This window comes from Nymphalis io, chromosome 18 (assembly GCF_905147045.1).
Source record: "Nymphalis io chromosome 18, ilAglIoxx1.1, whole genome shotgun sequence".
NCBI lineage: Eukaryota > Metazoa > Arthropoda > Insecta > Lepidoptera > Nymphalidae > Nymphalis > Nymphalis io.
Window position 1 is genome coordinate 5,753,510 of NC_065905.1, and position 17,322 is coordinate 5,770,831.

Genomic DNA, 17,322 nt, shown 5'->3' on the forward strand with positions numbered 1-17,322 from the left:
AGAATAAGCAATATTTCATATTTATCACAGGTCAAGTGCCTAGCACAATACAGCTTATGAGCACGCACGGAACCGGCGTAAACCGGTTATGTTTAAATAATACTTATTAATCGTTATTGGCGAATACTTCGTTGTTTTGAAAATATTGCGCCAATATATATACGTATATTTATAGTTTCAAATCGAGTTTAATTCAGTTCGACATTTGTATAATGTAATTTTTTTTCTAATTTTGAAAAGGTCAATCAGGACGGTAGGTTTCTAACAGTTTTTATTTGTCCAGTTATATTATTGAATTTGAATTACACAGCTGATTATATTAGGTCACAGTTTTGATATTTAGTCAAAGTAATGTAGAGGTGAAATGGCTACAGATTTTCTAAACAATATAAATATCGTGAGTGTATCGCCGTGTTGATTGACTATTGAAGATTACAGGCATAAGCACATTTTTTTTAAAACCACGTTAGTGATTTCGCAACTATCCACCTCTATTGTTTTAATTCTAATTATTTATTAGTTAGAGTGATGTTTTTTGTGTCTATATTAGATGTACAATAAAATAATGATTAGTAATTGAAAATTTTGAAATATTAATTTCAAAGTAATCAAATTACAAAATTCTTGTAGTTGTTGCTTAATTATTATTATTTTAATAAGTTAATGTACTGTCTAAATTATTTAAAAGGTTTTCTTTTTTAATTACGTGCCCAAAACCTACTTAGTATCATCATATTAACTTTTTAATTCTGGTTTTCACAAAGCTACAAAATGTAATTTTTTTTTAGTCTTTCGCCATCCACTATTGGACGAAAGCCTCCATCCATAATCCATAAAACGCCAACCATCCCGATCTTGGGTAGCCCGCATTCATCTCATTTAGTATACCCTTGTCTAAATATTCATGTGTTGTTTGTATTTAATTATAATACAATGAGAAATACTATTATTGTTATAAAATGACACACAAATAAACTGATATCAAACGCAGCCTGGATTTGTTTAACCCTTAGTGATTTGAGTAATAAACTGGTTAGAACTAGTTAATCGAATGTTTGCGTTCGACATCAGTTGATATGTTATTTCGTCGAACGCTTGTGACCTAAGAACTATGGTATAAACAAAAAGTTAATCATAATATAACTTTAGCAGTTGAACCTTTCACGAATGATTTCATTGTTTTATATATTAGGTAATAAATTAGATATAGGTAAAGTAGATAAATAAAAATATAATCATCGTCAGCCAATCGTAATACATTGACAGACACGTCGGACTGTCGAAACTTTCACAAGTTCCGCAAGAGTTGGCCACTTATACTACCTTCTTCAGGTCATCAATACACCTGGCCAAAAGCGCTCTATGCTGCGTTTGCTGATGCTCGGCTCCAGGAAATATGTGTCTTGCCCACTGCTAATTTAGTCCGCTATCTGTGCAAACTATGTCGATAATTCCGATAGTCCTCCGGATAATCTTGTAGCAGTTAAATCAAAAGAAAATAAAAATCAGCTTTACTGAATACATGTACATGCACTTTTAGTAGACGATGTGTATTGAAAACAATACAAAACTACCTCAGAAGGGACGTCCCATTAATTATTAGCTGATCAAGGGTAGAAAAATATATAATGAACTCATATATACGCCGAAAATCCAAGAATTTGACACTTTGATTTTATTTAAATAGTTGCTGCTGACCTATGATGTCCGTGCATTACTTTCAGGTGCTTTTACATGTGTTGTACGAAGATCTTAAGAAATTAAATTTCGTCCAAGTCTGCGACAACTGTATGAAGTGATGAGCAGACATACATATATATTGTTATATGGAAATTAAATTTTTTTATGTGTATGCTCTACTATTGAGCTTTGCATAAAATATTTAACCAATAAGCCAGTTATTGTTATAGCTAAGAAAATACAAAGGAGATTTGTATATGGAATATTGTAATGTAAACATTATTCAATGCATTTAAGCAAGCTATAATCAGCTGTTCGAAGCTTAAAACGTCAGTAAAGTAACGTTGTCATCTTTAATAACGGCTCGTTTATTTATCGGACAATAGATAAGAAGTGGCAAGGTTGAAATGAAGAAGAAGGTTCTTTATATATAATGAATGATGCGGACGGAATCTAGTTAGACGGTTGGCGCTCCACGGCCTGACAAGTCGCAATCATTTCGATCAAGCGAAAGTATCGAGCTTATAAAATGCCACCTGTCGCTGTACCTGATGAGGTAAATATATATATTTTTTTTTGTTAAATATTTAATCGATCAGTTTCATTGTGAAGAGTGTTTGAGCTAGCGTGCCTACCAAAGACTACGATTTACCAATATTATGATATCACATGATGTGATGATAGCCATGTTTGACAGCCAACAGACTTCTCAAATTTTATTTTTTAATTACGAATTCTTAATTCAAAATGCATCTAAAATTGTATTGCATTTTTATAGACCCCAAAGAAGCTTCTTCGCGTAGCGATCATAGGCCAGAGTTTATTTGCAGCAGAAGTGTTCAAATTATTACAAAGAGACGGACATGAAGTCGTCGGTGTGTTCACTGTTCTAGACAAAGGAAACCGAGAAGATCCCTTAGGTAAGTTTATTAATTTTTACTTATTTTTATTTTGTTAGTATATATAAAAATATTTTACTATATTTCATTCATATATAGTAGAAAAAAATAAACATAACATTGTTAAAATCTTTATACGATCAAATTAAGTCTGATCACCTCACAAGTGACTGGAATTCTGGTCTTATTTATATAAATAAACTGTAGTGATTAAGGAAATTCTTGCCACCATTCCAAGCGGGCATGATTGCTGCAATAAGTCGATGTAGGTACCTTAAATAATAATCATGACATATATAATTTATTCATAAAAATATAGAATTCTTGATTGCAAATGATTCTGTAAATAGTTGGTCTTATTAACAAATTTCAATACAAAATTTTACATTTTTACAAAATTATTTGACCTTCAACCAATTTAGTGTGAATGCAATGATGTCTCCGGAATATTGTCATGGGAACCTTAGTTTATTGGTAATATATATTTATTCAGTCCGATTGAAAACTGTCGAATAATAATAATAGCAATAAGCGAATGAAGTGTAACATTTCTTTTTAATTTTTTGTTATAATCGAAGGTGCTATATCCCTTCACGTGATTTCTTACGATTGTCATATGAATGACTTGAAAAATATGCGTATTTCGTTACATATTACTTTTATTGATTTTCTATTGATGTTCCTATTTTTATTAATAAATTTATATTTTTGTAAGCTTATTTCTATAGAATTATTAATTTATGACTTCATCACATTCTTCTATCACCTTCATCAACTCTCGTCTTCAATTATAAACGGAAGATTCAATAAATAATAAAACGCATAAACTTTTGATAGTTTATAAATTTAGCTCCAATTGACCCGATATAATTAAAACAATATGTGCTTTAGATAATTTTAACAGTCCTTACCATTAAGATAAACATTTATTTTATTATATTAGTAGCTAATTATACTCTTTAGACTTTCGATTTTATTGTGTTAGATCAATAAAATAAGATTTAATACTCGATAATTTATAAAGTCTCAACAATATTTAAATAAGTATCTATAACTGGGACAAGAGCTATATTTCCACTCACTATTGTAAGATCAAATACCTACATAGCTTAAGGTAATAACATTCTTACAGCTACAATTGCGGCACAAAACGGCAAACCAGTGTTCAAATATAAAACATGGAGAATCAAAGGAAAGGTTATACCGGAAGTGCTAGAAGATTACAAATCGGTAAGTTTTTTTAAAAAAATAATTATAACGTCAAAGATCTAATAAAAATAAAAATGAAAAAAACTCTGGGATGGTTAATATTTCATACAGTGCAGGTGTATATGGCCGATGGTGATCACTTACCGACACCTGCCGGTATCGGCTCATTTTCTAGTCTGCCTACCTATTTTAAATTAAAAAAATAAAAATGAACACTTTTTAACTTAGATATAATCTGATAAAAAATAGACCTATATGCTATGCTTTATTATTTCAATTAATAAAGGAACTGATGTTTTACTAAAGTGAGAAATAAAAAAAAATGTGTGCGCCGTTGCGCTGTCATGATTACAAAACTCAAAATAATTATAGTATTTTTGGTATATATATATTTTTTAAATTAAGATACACTAAAAGCGCAGAGCTAGCCAAATAGTTGTAACGTTTTTAATTATATTTGGAGGTAATTTCATATAAACATATATATGAACAAATAACACGTATAAACAGCATGCATTTTATCATCATGAATTAAACTACGCGCCACTGCACTCTTGACCCTAGTATCTCACACGTTTTGTGTGCCAAATTATATACATATGCCTGTTCTTGATATTAGGTGTTTTTTGTAAATAAATTACTATACTTATATATGTACGATCTTACCCTTTCATATTATAACCACTATAACTTTTAAATCACCAAATATCGTATAACTAATTATATAATTTATAAATATTAGTGGTGGTAGGGCTTCGTGCAAGCTCGTCTGGTTAAGTATCACCCACTTATTAGATATTTTACCGCAAAACAGCAGTACTTGGTATTGTGTTCCGGTTTGAAGGGTGAGTAAGCCAGTGTAATAACAGGCACAAGGGACATTGGCGCATTGGCGATGTAAACGATGGTTAACATTTTTTACAATGCCAATGTCTATGGGCGTTGGTGACCACTTACCATCAGGTGGCCCATATGCTCGTCCGCCTACTTATAATATAAAAAACCGGGGATAATCTATTAATCTAGGAACAAATGCCAAAACAAAATGGAAAACTCCAAGGTACAACAGACCTGATATGCCTTGGACCGTACACGTTATTCTTTGGACAAATGCAGATAAACTCATACAGTTGCTGTAGTGGTTTTGTTTTTTATTTGTATTTGTAACTATAATAAACGGCTGATTATATCAACAATGTAGATTGAATTAAATAGCAATATTCAAAGACCTTACTTCAATAAAATATTATTTTAAAACATGGGAGTTATCGAAAATTTGCGATTGTCCTGGGTACAATACTGTTAAACGAACAATGGGTCCTCCCCTATACTAAATCCTATTTATTTATTTTTAATCGTTAAATTAATAATCAATAATTTTTAAAGATGACAAAAAGAAAGTTTTTGCGACTTGCACTCGTACATTGTAACAACGATAACTTATTTAATTTTACAACCGAATAAAAGAACAAAGGTTTGTAAAAAATCATCATATAATTAGTAATAGTACAGTTTTATGTCGGTTGTTCTCGGTAGAATCAACATTCTAAACGAACTGAATCCTGCAAAATGAACATTCAAAAGTGATTTTAAAAACCTACTTGAATAACAATGTTTATATTTCTTTTTATTATTTATTTACACGTAAAACTGACACATTATTATTTACTAATGACGCATAAAATACATATATAAGTTAAGAACAAAATCATTTTTTATTTTGTAAAGAGAATGACTTGGCTTATATACGTATCTATACATATTTTGTATGCCGTAACCGTAACAGCCTGTGAATGTCCCACTGCTGGGCTAAAGGCCTCCTCTCCTCTTTTTGAGGAGAAGGTTTGGAGCTTATTCCACCACGCTGCTCCAATGCGGGTTGGTAGAATTCACATGTGGCAGAATTTCAGTGAAATTAGACACATGCAGGTTTCCTCACGATGTTTTCCTTCGCCGTAAAGCACGAGATGAATTATAATCACAAATTAAGCACATGAAAATTCAGTGGTGCTTGCCCGGGTTTGAACCCACGATCATCGGTTAAGATTCACGCGTTCTTACCACAGGGCCATCTCGGTTATTTTGTATGACAGGCAGATATTGCATTGTTATTATGTAAGAAACTATTAAAAACTATCGACTGCAAGATAACTCATGATTTATCGCTGTTTGTAACGCTATGTGTAATATATATTACTTAACCATATTTAACACTGTCGTAATGTTTACAAATTAAGTGATTATATCCTTAATTAAAAAAACAGCTGCAATTAATTGATAATATAATAATTGTTTTTTTATGTATATTTTTCTATTTCAATATTTTTTTTAATGTTGAAAATGAAATACGAATTATAATTAAAATAACACGAGTTAGTTGCCTCGAAAAAAATCGCTATGTAGCGATAAAACCGCCAAAGTTGTATGTTAATTAGGTTGCTTATTAATCCATTTGCATTATAATTTTTTTAATCTTTGCGGTGAACAATAAAGTATATTCTGTCTATCTTAAACACAATATACATGTTAAGAATTTCAAGTCATTTTGCTTGCTTACTATATATTTATGATCATTCGATTATTAAATGGCAATTGTATTTGATTCTAGGTAAATGCAGATATAAACGTTTTACCATTCTGCACCCAATTCATACCCATGGAAGTTATTTTACACCCAAAATATCAGAGTATTTGTTACCATCCCAGCATCTTACCAAGGCATAGAGGCGCGTCTTCCATTAACTGGTTGGTATATAATTTTCTAATTTTTTTATTATTTTAATACATGTGGAGTTGTGGTTTTTACACACACGCATGTTTTTTCTTTCACTTGGCGGGAGCGTTTTGTTCAAGCCCGTCTAGGTAAGTATCACCCACGTACCAACTATTCTATCACCAAACTGCAATGAACTATATTGCTATGTTGCGATTTAAAGTGCGTCTGATCGATTAATAGTTTATGGAATAGTTGACTTATCATCAGGTGGCCCAATTTCTTTCTGCCTTCTATCACAAACAATGCTTAAAAAAATACGAACTCAATTGGTTTCAGGACTTTAATAGAAGGCGACACGACTTGTGGTCTGTCAATATTTTGGGCAGATGACGGATTGGACACAGGACCGATATTGCTGCAAAAGAGTTTCCCTTGTACCATAGACGACACTGTGGACACTTTGTATAATAAATATTTGTACCCAGAAGGTTAGTTTTAGGGCATATTTCCGTTTTCTCAGTCATTAACTACTTAAAGATATGTCTATGAAGGTGCTATGACGAATTTTTAATCTTTTTGAATTTGTTATATCCATGAAAATTTAAAGTCACTATACACATACGTATTGTACCCTAGTTCGGCTATCACGTTTTTAAACTTTAAGAGCTAAACGTAATGGATTAATGGACTATGTACACGAATACGAAATGAACTCAAAAACATAAAACTGCCAATTACTTAAAATCATCTTTTGTTTTTATGTCAACGTCTACCACTAATACCTTCATTTATTTTTATCAGATTCTATATAATATTATAAATGCAAATTTTACGTTTAACATAAAGAAGCTAAAAACTGAACCGATTGTAAATAAATTTCATACAGAGGTGGTCATGGACAGATAAAGACATAAGTATATAATATCTCATATCTATTTAGTGGCAAAAATATATATAAATAAATATATATAAATGCGAAATAACTGTCCGTTTGTTACGCTTTCTCATCTAAATCACTTGACTGATTTTGATAAAACAAGCTTGAAAGCCAATGATAACATCTGGCTTCCCCTCTTAACACGCAGTGATAACGCTGGCGAAAACTAGTACTACATAAGTTATGGTCTTTTAAAAACCTATTACCCTATAAAAAATAAAATACTCATTTTTCTAATATTGTAGGCATAAAAGCACTAGCAGAATCGGTGAACATGGTAGCCAATGGTACCGCACCACGAATAAACCAAACAGAAGAAGGGGCTACCTACGACCCCGCTCTATTTAAACCTGAAACACATGAGGTTAGTATAACACAATATTTGAACCTTGTTCAATTAATCTACTTTTGTCGTCTATTTCGACAAAATAATGTCCTCAATAAGCAACCCAACAATAGCTTCAATCGCTACATCCATGTTGCATAATGATAACCTCCTGACCGAGTTTATACCACGGCGGTTAATCAGAGACAAGCGTAGGAGAGAATTATAAAATAACGTAGGAGAAACGGAGGAGCACACAAGTGCGTGCCTCGATGTCCATTCTTTTTATCCCTCGTAGTCCAATATATACTTAGAAATTTTATATAAGCTAAAGTATTTATTAAAATAAGTCTGTAAATGCCCACTGCTGGGCTAATGCCCTTTCTCCGTTTGAGGAGATGTATTGGAGTTTATTCCACCACGCTACTCCAATGTGAATTGGTGGAAACATATGTGACAGATATTCATCCATCACATGCAGGTTTCCTCACAATGTTTCACAAAATCGCCGAGCTTGAGATGAATTATAAGCACAAAATTCTAATTAAATAAGTATTCTAACCACTGGTCCAAATAAGCAAACACGTGTGAACAATAGACACTCAAACGTTACACATGACATAAGTTTAGGATGCATAAATACAAAAAAATGTTAAATATACATATTTTAAGTGATAAAATACCTGTTAAAATTTACCATATTCATAAGACTCGAGGACTCGTTAACAGTTGAAATTTAAAAGTAAAATTAAGCAAAAAAATATCAAGGTTGCTTTGGTATGCAATTTCGGACTTCAATTAATTTTAAAGTAATCAGCTGCCATTTTCATTCTTATCGAGCCGAATGCAAGAATTAAAATTTATTATATAAAGGTCTAAAAATAACAATGTCTGTAAATATCAAAACGAAGTTCAATCAGATGAATGTGCTTGATGTGATGATGAAGCTTTCTATATTTAAGTTTCCAGTTTAAAATAAAACAATTATATTTGATAACTTCTTGTCATGGTTTTTTTAATCAGGCGGAAGTCGAACCAGACTGTTAAATAAATAAATAAATATCCCGGGATATTATTCACAAACGGCCATCTGATCCCAAACCAAGAGCTTGTACGATGGAAACCAGACAACTGATATACTACGTATACTACCTTTATTTTGTAAATACATACTTACATACATAATTACACCCAGACTCAGAACAAACAGACATGTTCATGTACACAAATGTCTGTCCTAGGTGAACCCACAGCCTTCGCCACGAAAGGCAAGTACCTACCAACCACGCCAATTGGTCCGTCAACACGTTGCTGTGACATATCTAACATTTGTGCAGTCATCAACGTGATGTCTTATAATTTAATTAGAATCTATTAAGTGCTATTGTGTCACTTAATATGACAGATAAAGAGTGATAAAAATAAATTAAAATAATTCTAATTTTTTCTTTTAGATTGACTGGTCAAAAGGTGGCGTTAAATTGCACAACTTCATTCGAGGCTTGGACTCATCGCCTGGCGCTACAACTTTAATTAAATCACAAAATAAAGATGCTGACGAGACCAAATACATAGAAGTTAAATTTTTTGGCTCGTCGCTTTGGGAAGGTGAATACGAAACAGAAGGTGAAGAACTGCTTATACCGGGACTATTGAAACCGGCAGTGGTGCATGATGCTGGATTATTGATAACCGCTAATGATGGCGTTAGGGTAAGTGTTTTCATAAGAGAGAATCGAAATCATACCAGAATGAGATTTACTTTCTTCAATATAAAAAAAAAACACTTAAATTTTATAATAATAACTTTTATATTTTTAGCTTAACATTCAAAGGTTAAAGGTAAATGGAAAAATGATCAACGCCCAAAATTTCTTCAAAAATAATGAAAACAAAGTAATGCTCGAACTATCACCAGATGAAAAACAATTTATCGAAAACGTGCGCGATATTTGGAAGGCAATATTGAGAATTGATATAAATGATGAAACAGATTTCTTTACCTCTGGAGCTGGCTCTATGGATGTAGTGAGATTAATAGAGGAAGTAAAAGATTTAGCAAATTTAGAATTACAAAATGAAGCCATATATATGAATACAACTTTCAAAGAATTTTATACAGTAGTAATACTTAAAGCGAGAGGTGAATCGGTTAGTAAAGAACTCGTGTTTGATAGAGTTGAACTAGAAGCTAATAAAATGAAAATAAAATTCCCAACTCAGCTGTTTATTAATGGTCAGTTCGTTAATTCGGACAGTGGGAAGACGTTAACTATAATAAATCCTACAGATGAGTCTGTAATTTGTAATGTACAAAGCGCTTCAGCTTCTGATGTGGATAAGGCAGTAAAAGCTGCAGAAAAGGCATTCGAAGAGGGAGAATGGTCAAAGATAAGCGCAAGGGAAAGGGGGCAGCTCTTGTTCAAGTAAGAATCGACTATTTACTAATATTTCACTATACAAAAAAAACGCTTGAACTTATTTACTTATTGCATCGTACCTACATAACATTTTCACAATGTAGTTACAAATCGTTATTATGTTCGTATAACACAAAAGTATTGTCTTATCAGGTTAGCAGATTTGATGGAACAACATAAAGAAGAGCTAGCAACTATTGAATCTATAGACTCTGGGGCTGTATACACACTGGCCCTCAAAACACACGTCGGAATGTCCATTGATACTTGGAGATACTTTGCTGGATGGTGTGATAAGATCCAAGGCGCTACTATACCTATTAACCACGCCAGACCTAACAGAAACCTAACGCTGACTAAAAAAGAGCCAATCGGTGTTTGTGGATTGATAACGCCATGGAATTATCCGCTAATGATGCTGTCTTGGAAGATGGCTGCCTGTTTAGCAGCTGGAAATACAGTCGTCATGAAACCTGCATCGGTATATCTTTTACGCTTTAAATAGAAAATAGTTGCATATAAACTCTGTTAAATGAGACTGATTTTTTGTATTATCATCGCCTTGTTAATTAATGATAAATTCTTCGTTTGACCAGTGACTAGTTTATAAGGCTGCAGATGGTGAAGTTCTGGGTTGAAAACCCTGGGTAGACCAATAGAGTTATTAAGAGTTTTTGTACTAAGAATTTCTCTGAAACCACGTGAAGCCGGTGATTCAGCACCAGAAACCCTTCCGGTTAATTTTAATTGCCGTCCCATCGGATTATGGGAGTGATGGAATAGTATTTGAATTACACATTTTTTGCATTAAAATATCTACTGTACAACTAGCTAGTCTCCATTTACTCCATGACCGAAATCTATAATTATAATTTATTTAATTTGCTCAATTTAAAATATAAAAAACTCCACAGGTATGTCCTCTTACTGCATTAAAATTCGCGGAGTTGTCCGTCCGTGCTGGAATACCTCCTGGTGTAATAAACATACTACCAGGAAGCGGTACTGTGGCTGGACAGGCGTTAGCTGACCACCCTCTTATCAGGAAATTGGGTTTTACAGGCAGTACTGAAATAGGTATAGAAATATATATTGCAACCCTATAAATTTTTATTTTTCAATATTTTAATTTTTATTAAAATATTGTATTTATTTTATCTAATCTAACCGGTTTATTTTGCGATTGTTAGGTCGCGGATTGCGGTATTTTGGTATCGCACAAGGAATTCTGGGAATGAGATTTTAAGGCTATGCTCTGAGTGCCCTGAAAATCCCATTGTTAAGTACTGGCGTGCCGTACATCGCGACAGCAATCAGAAATAGTTTAATTGTGTAGTCTTAACTTAGTTCTTGTTACTAACAATAATACAGTAAGAAATTTGTAATTTTTTGCTGTATCTCAATTGTATGGACTTTTGTTGTCTAAGAATAAATGATTATTATTATTATTATTTTTAAGTTTGCTATAATTTATATGAACAATGATTTATTTTTAAGGTCAAACAATTATGAAGTCATGCGCAGCATCAAATATGAAAAAGGTCTCACTTGAACTGGGTGGAAAATCGCCACTAGTTATATTCGAAGATTGTGACCTCGATAAGGCCGTTAGAAACGTAAGTTTTATAAAAAAAATGTAAAAACACAATGTACCAAAAAATTAAGAATACAAAAACCGTTTAGTTTACAAATTCTTATATTTACTCTAGAACACGTTGCGTATATACGTAAATTCTAGTTACTCTACTTTCCGTTTTCAAATGTTCAAAACAAAAAAACTTTAATATTTAATAATATATTTTTTAATATTTCATAAATTTCAGGGTATGGCTTCAGTATTCTTCAACAAGGGCGAAAATTGTATAGCAGCTGGTCGTCTGTTTGTTGAGGAGAGGATACACGATGAGTTTGTAAAAAGAGTTGTAGAAGAGACAAAGAAGATAAACATTGGAGATCCACTGCACAGAGGGACTGCACATGGACCACAAAACCACAAGGCTCATATGGATAAGCTAATTGAGGTGCAAAATTATATTTGATATTGCTTTATTTTCTTTATCTATTCCATATAAATATTGCCATAAGACCATTAAATTTAACTAAACGATTTATCAACCTGTGTCAATAATATTGTATGATTCCAGTTTTGTGAGCGCGGTGTAAAGGAAGGTGCCAAATTAGTATACGGTGGTAAACGCTTAGAAAGACCTGGATTCTTCTTTCAGCCTACTATCTTTACTGATGTCACAGACAATATGTTCATTGCGAAAGAAGAATCATTTGGACCTATCATGATTATCAGCAAGTTTAATAGCAAGTATGTAAATCACAATCATAATTAAATACAGGCGCGATTGCTTCAATTATCATTCCGTCAAATAGGTTCCATTCTCACCTAATTACAGTCCACGAATTGAATCACTGCCAATTAGGAACTGGACGAATTGAGTGTTGTACCAATCGCGCGTTAACGCATAATGAGTTTGTATTTATTATTAAGTTTTTAAATCTTTAGTCAATATCACGACCACCACTTTCTAGAAACATCGATGACATGATCCGGCGTGCAAACAACACAGAATACGGGTTGGCGAGCGGCGTTTTCACTCAAGACGTTTCCCGCGCATTGCGTTTCGCTGAACGTATTGACGCTGGCACCGTTTTCGTGAACACATACAATAAAACAGACGCTGCAGCGCCATTTGGTGGCTTCAAGCAATCTGGCTTTGGAAAGGACTTGGGTAATTTTTAATGTGTTTTACTGTTTATTATTAACCACATAGTATGTAATTGAAATATTTTTAAGTTTTTTTCGTATTTTTAATTAATAATAATTGTATTTATTAGCCCACTGAGTTTAAATTAATAATGTCATATCCATATTTTAAAAACTAAAATTGGTAAATGTTTATTTATTAATTTATAAAAATAGACTAAATTTACAACTATTAAAACTTATGTTCAATGTATAACTATTTTAATTTATAGACTTAATTTATTTTTTTATTACAGGTCAAGATGCGCTCAATGAATACCTCAAAACAAAATGCATTACAATAGAATATTAATTTATATTTTATACCTACTTCCGCATATTGGCAGTACCCACTATTACTAACCGACAGTAACGAACGTTTATCAATAAGCACACACTATTTAAATGATTTACTTAAAATAATAGTTACCAAACTGTATTTCAATAATAATAAAAGTACATTTAATATAATTTATGTTAGATATTTATAAGAAAGTTGTAAATATATTATATTAAAAATTAGTATAAAAATGTGATTAATCTTTAGAATAAACTGAATTATTTTGTTTTTAGTTGTTTTTTTTTTATATATCACAACAATAAATAATGCACACAGAACAACAATCTGTCTTATTTTTATCCGTCAAAATAGAATTGTGGCTGATGGCTAGCCTTGGGATGCGCTCAATGAATTTTTGAAGCTTGCGAGCGTTTCGATACATGATTTGCTCATTTTTTATTCATAACAAATTGTATTTAAAGAAAAAATATTGAGTAACTACTGAGTTTCTTTCTAGTTCTTCTCGGTAGAATCCACAATGCAAACCGGTTGTCGTACTTAACGATTCATATTTAAAGTATTTGTAAAAGTCTATTCGAAAAAATATTTTATAGCGCTTAACGATTCATATAATGAAGTACTTGTAAAAGTCTATACGAATAAAAATATATTGTATTAATTTGATTTACATATTTTCACTACATTGCCATGTCGTGTGAAAGAAATTTAACTAGTATAATTACCAGTAAAAAAGGAGATAGGTAGTATTTGTCAATTAGTTTATGAAAATTTTACACAAATCAACCAATCAGGGCACATTATTTTACGTATCACTTTATTTTATACAAACATGGTATTTTATTTGAAAACTAGAAATGGTTATATTAGTATTGATTGAAAATTCAACTATTAAATTTAGCTTTTCACTTATATCATGTATTTTTCATAGAACGATATAAAAAAGGGATCAAATATGGAGGAAGATAATATTATATACAAAAATAAAACATATTTATTCCCGTTTTGTATCTACGAGCTATGATACGACCGATGTGACATCAGCATTTTTAATCTAGGTATGTCATTAACGAAACTTATTTTCTGTCTTTAAATATAAATACACTATTACACTATTTGTAAAAATAGATTTTTTCACCTACCTAGTTTCATAATTCACTGCGCCACTTACGGTACTCGATGTGTTACTCCGATCAGATGATTACCTGCGTTGGCGTTTGGAATAACGCTTGTCGTTCCACTTACCCTTAAGCTGTGACTCAATCGGTACTCGTGTTCACGCCTGCGGCTGAGTTTCCGACTTCCTCGACGCTGCTCTTCAGTTTGTGTTTGATGTCTATTAATCCGCTCGCCTCAATCAGTGGACTCACTACTCATAATTCGGCCTCATTTGTGTTGATTTTCTTTACTCGTCCAGTTTTTGTTAACTATGTTATCATATCGACAGCGTTTGTGTATCGACTCCATATCAGGAAAAACTTGATCTCAATACCCAATCACCGTAATGCTCGTAACAACTAAAAAGCGTTCAAAGTCAATCCATTTCCCGCCATGAACAGTATCTGTAAATGTTCCTGTTGCCAGATTAAAAATATAGATTTTTATTGCTTAATATAAAAAATGACAAATATTAAGTTGACACTTGACAACTGTCAAGACGTCAAAAACAGTTGTATCTTTGACATTTTATGGAAATATAAAGTACGAGAAAATAAACAAAGTTATTCGGGTCTAGGCAATAATTAAATATACTATAAAATGGGAAAGGTTCCATTCCGTGATATTTCTCCTGCCTTACAGGCTTTTAGAAATTTCCTTCTCGGCGTAAGTCATATTAAATATTTTTGTTATGTAACCTCAACATACCTATAAAAACGAGTATATATAATTACTATAAATAAACAGGCTACCCTACAGGCTTTATATAATTCCGATATAATATAATGTGTTTACTTTTAGAGAAAACACACCAATGCATTAAGATTCGAACCGCTCCTAGCCGCTAGAACACAACCTCCTCCAGAAATCCCTGATGGACCGTCACACAAGTATGTGTTAATACTTAATCATTTACGCGACATTTTAAAATGTCATATAAATTATAAACTTGTAGAAATATATATCACTAATCTTTTTATAGTAATTCATTTTACAAGAAAAGTTATATTTTTTTTATAGAATAGGAAGGTGGACGAGCATATGGGCCACCTGATGGTAAGTGGTCACCAAACGCCCTTAGACATTGGCATTGTAAGAAATGTCAACCATCGCTTATAGCCAATGCGCCACCAACCTTGGGAACTAAGATTTTATGTCCCTTGTGCCTGTAATTACACTGGCTCACTCACCCTTCAAACCGGAACACAACAATATCAAGTATTGCTGTTTTGCGGTAGAATATCTGATGAGTGGGTGGTACCTACCCAGACGAGCTTGCACAAAGCCCTACCACCAGTATTATAGTAATATTATAGGAATATTTAACTATAATTAATAAATACTCTGTATCAATACATAGTGTGTGATACAATTATCAGCCAGTTTTCCATTAAGAACAGATATTATGGGATTTAATTTAAGATGGTTTTAATAAAATAAGATTTAGTATATCCACCAATTTGCATTGAAGTAGTGTGGTAAAATAAGTTAAATATGGGAGAGGCCTTAGCTCAGCTGCGGGACATTTATAATATCCTGGGACATTATTCACACATGGCCATCTGATCCCAAAATAAGCAGAGCTTGTACGATGGAAACCTGACAACTGATATACTAATTTTCTTTTGTAAATACTTATTTATATAGATAATTACACCCAGACTCAGGACAAATAGACATGTTCATACACACAAATGTCTGTCCTTGGTGGGAATCGAACCCACAACCTTCAGCATGAAAGGCGAGTATCTACCAACCACACCAACAACCCGACAATTAATTTATAGGCTGTTACTTTACTTATGTTGTTATTCCATAATATTATGCTGCTAGTACATGACTTATTTTCAATTGATATAAAACTTTTAATCATATGAGGTTCTTATAAAATCTATTGACTGTAAAACATTTTATAATTTTCAGACATGCCCATAATTATTATTATACTCGTGATGGAAGGAGAGAAGTCAAGCCACCAATGGTTGTGACACAACAACTGTTGACTGACAGCAGTGCTGATCAAGGGTAAATGTTATTTTGATTGTCAAATTCCAAATAATCTTAAACTAGTCAACAAAAATAGAATAAAAAGGTAGATACTATACAAAAACTTGACCAAAAAGATAGGAAAACTTAAGAATGACATTTGAAGTTTACTTGGTAGGGCATTGTGCAAGCACGTTTATGTATTATCTATGGTTCAAGTCGTTTGGTTAGGTGCCATTCACTCATCACATAGTATAATATTTTGTTTTGAACAGTAAGTCAGCCAGTATAATACAGACACAAGAGCATATAAAATCTTAAGTTTCTATGGTTGATAGTATGTAGAAGATAGATGTAAGAGAGAGAAGGGAAGTGTTAATATTTTAAACAGTGTCAATGTTTATGGGCTATGGTAGTGGCCACTTACCATCATGTGGTCCATTTGCAAGTCGCTTTATTTATTTTATTAAAAAAAGTATATAATATCATTCTCAAACTAATTAAATATTATACTTCAAAGGTTCAAGGTTTTTATACTTCAAATTGAAGTAATGATTTTTAAAATTTATCTCTTTTTACAGAACTCCAAAAGCAGCTGCAAATGTTAGACCAACACCTGGAAAGTTGTATAACTGGGACAAACATTATGAATAGAATTTTAACTAATTCAGCATCTACGTTTGAAGATAAAAAGTAGACAACCCATGTTGTTTGAATGTTTTATTTTACACAACACAAAATGTAGTAACACTTACATAGTACGAACTATATAACAAGAAAAGTTATCAATAATCAGATTCGAGTAAACACCTTACAATAAACAGTTAATATTTAAACCCATGATTATTATTTCATACCTTCATATTTTATAGTTATAATTTTAAATCACTCTACAATACTGACATATTATAAATATTTCATCTTACAACACAGAATGGA

The 17,322-nt window shown here is 32.1% G+C and overlaps 2 protein-coding genes across 2 annotated transcripts; both read left to right on the forward strand.

Moving 5' to 3' along the window:
• The first annotated feature begins 2,088 nt into the window (after window positions 1-2,088).
• LOC126775273 (cytosolic 10-formyltetrahydrofolate dehydrogenase) lies at window positions 2,089-13,449 on the forward strand. Its single transcript, XM_050497088.1, has 15 exons — window positions 2,089-2,236; window positions 2,459-2,600; window positions 3,712-3,809; window positions 6,397-6,533; window positions 6,841-6,992; window positions 7,687-7,805; window positions 9,221-9,478; window positions 9,588-10,192; window positions 10,340-10,667; window positions 11,101-11,263; window positions 11,684-11,802; window positions 12,010-12,207; window positions 12,331-12,503; window positions 12,728-12,927; window positions 13,199-13,449. Exons 1-15 carry the CDS (start codon window positions 2,210-2,212, stop codon window positions 13,252-13,254), a joined length of 2,775 nt encoding a protein of 924 aa, XP_050353045.1. The 5' UTR covers window positions 2,089-2,209; the 3' UTR covers window positions 13,255-13,449.
• Window positions 13,450-14,877: 1,428 nt separating this feature from the next.
• Window positions 14,878-17,219, forward strand: LOC126775306 (NADH dehydrogenase [ubiquinone] 1 alpha subcomplex subunit 7-like). Its single transcript, XM_050497144.1, has 4 exons — window positions 14,878-15,063; window positions 15,199-15,287; window positions 16,321-16,422; window positions 16,965-17,219. The coding sequence occupies exons 1-4, from the start codon at window positions 14,998-15,000 to the stop codon at window positions 17,035-17,037; spliced, it is 330 nt and encodes a 109-aa protein (XP_050353101.1). The 5' UTR covers window positions 14,878-14,997; the 3' UTR covers window positions 17,038-17,219.
• Window positions 17,220-17,322: the final 103 nt, after the last annotated feature.

Bases quoted from the DNA above. Each gene is read 5' to 3' on its own strand.
- LOC126775273 (XM_050497088.1), top strand. From the start codon at position 2,210: ATGCCACCTGTCGCTGTACCTGATGAG. The intron at 2,237-2,458 runs GTAAATATATAT...GCATTTTTATAG, and splicing joins CTGTCGCTGTACCTGATGAG to ACCCCAAAGAAGCTTCTTCG. The intron at 11,264-11,683 runs GTATAGAAATAT...TTTATTTTTAAG, and splicing joins TACAGGCAGTACTGAAATAG to GTCAAACAATTATGAAGTCA.
- LOC126775306 (XM_050497144.1), top strand. From the start codon at position 14,998: ATGGGAAAGGTTCCATTCCGTGATATTTCTCCTGCCTTACAGGCTTTT. The intron at 15,064-15,198 runs GTAAGTCATATT...GTTTACTTTTAG, and splicing joins TTAGAAATTTCCTTCTCGGC to AGAAAACACACCAATGCATT. The intron at 16,423-16,964 runs GTAAATGTTATT...CTCTTTTTACAG, and splicing joins GACAGCAGTGCTGATCAAGG to AACTCCAAAAGCAGCTGCAA.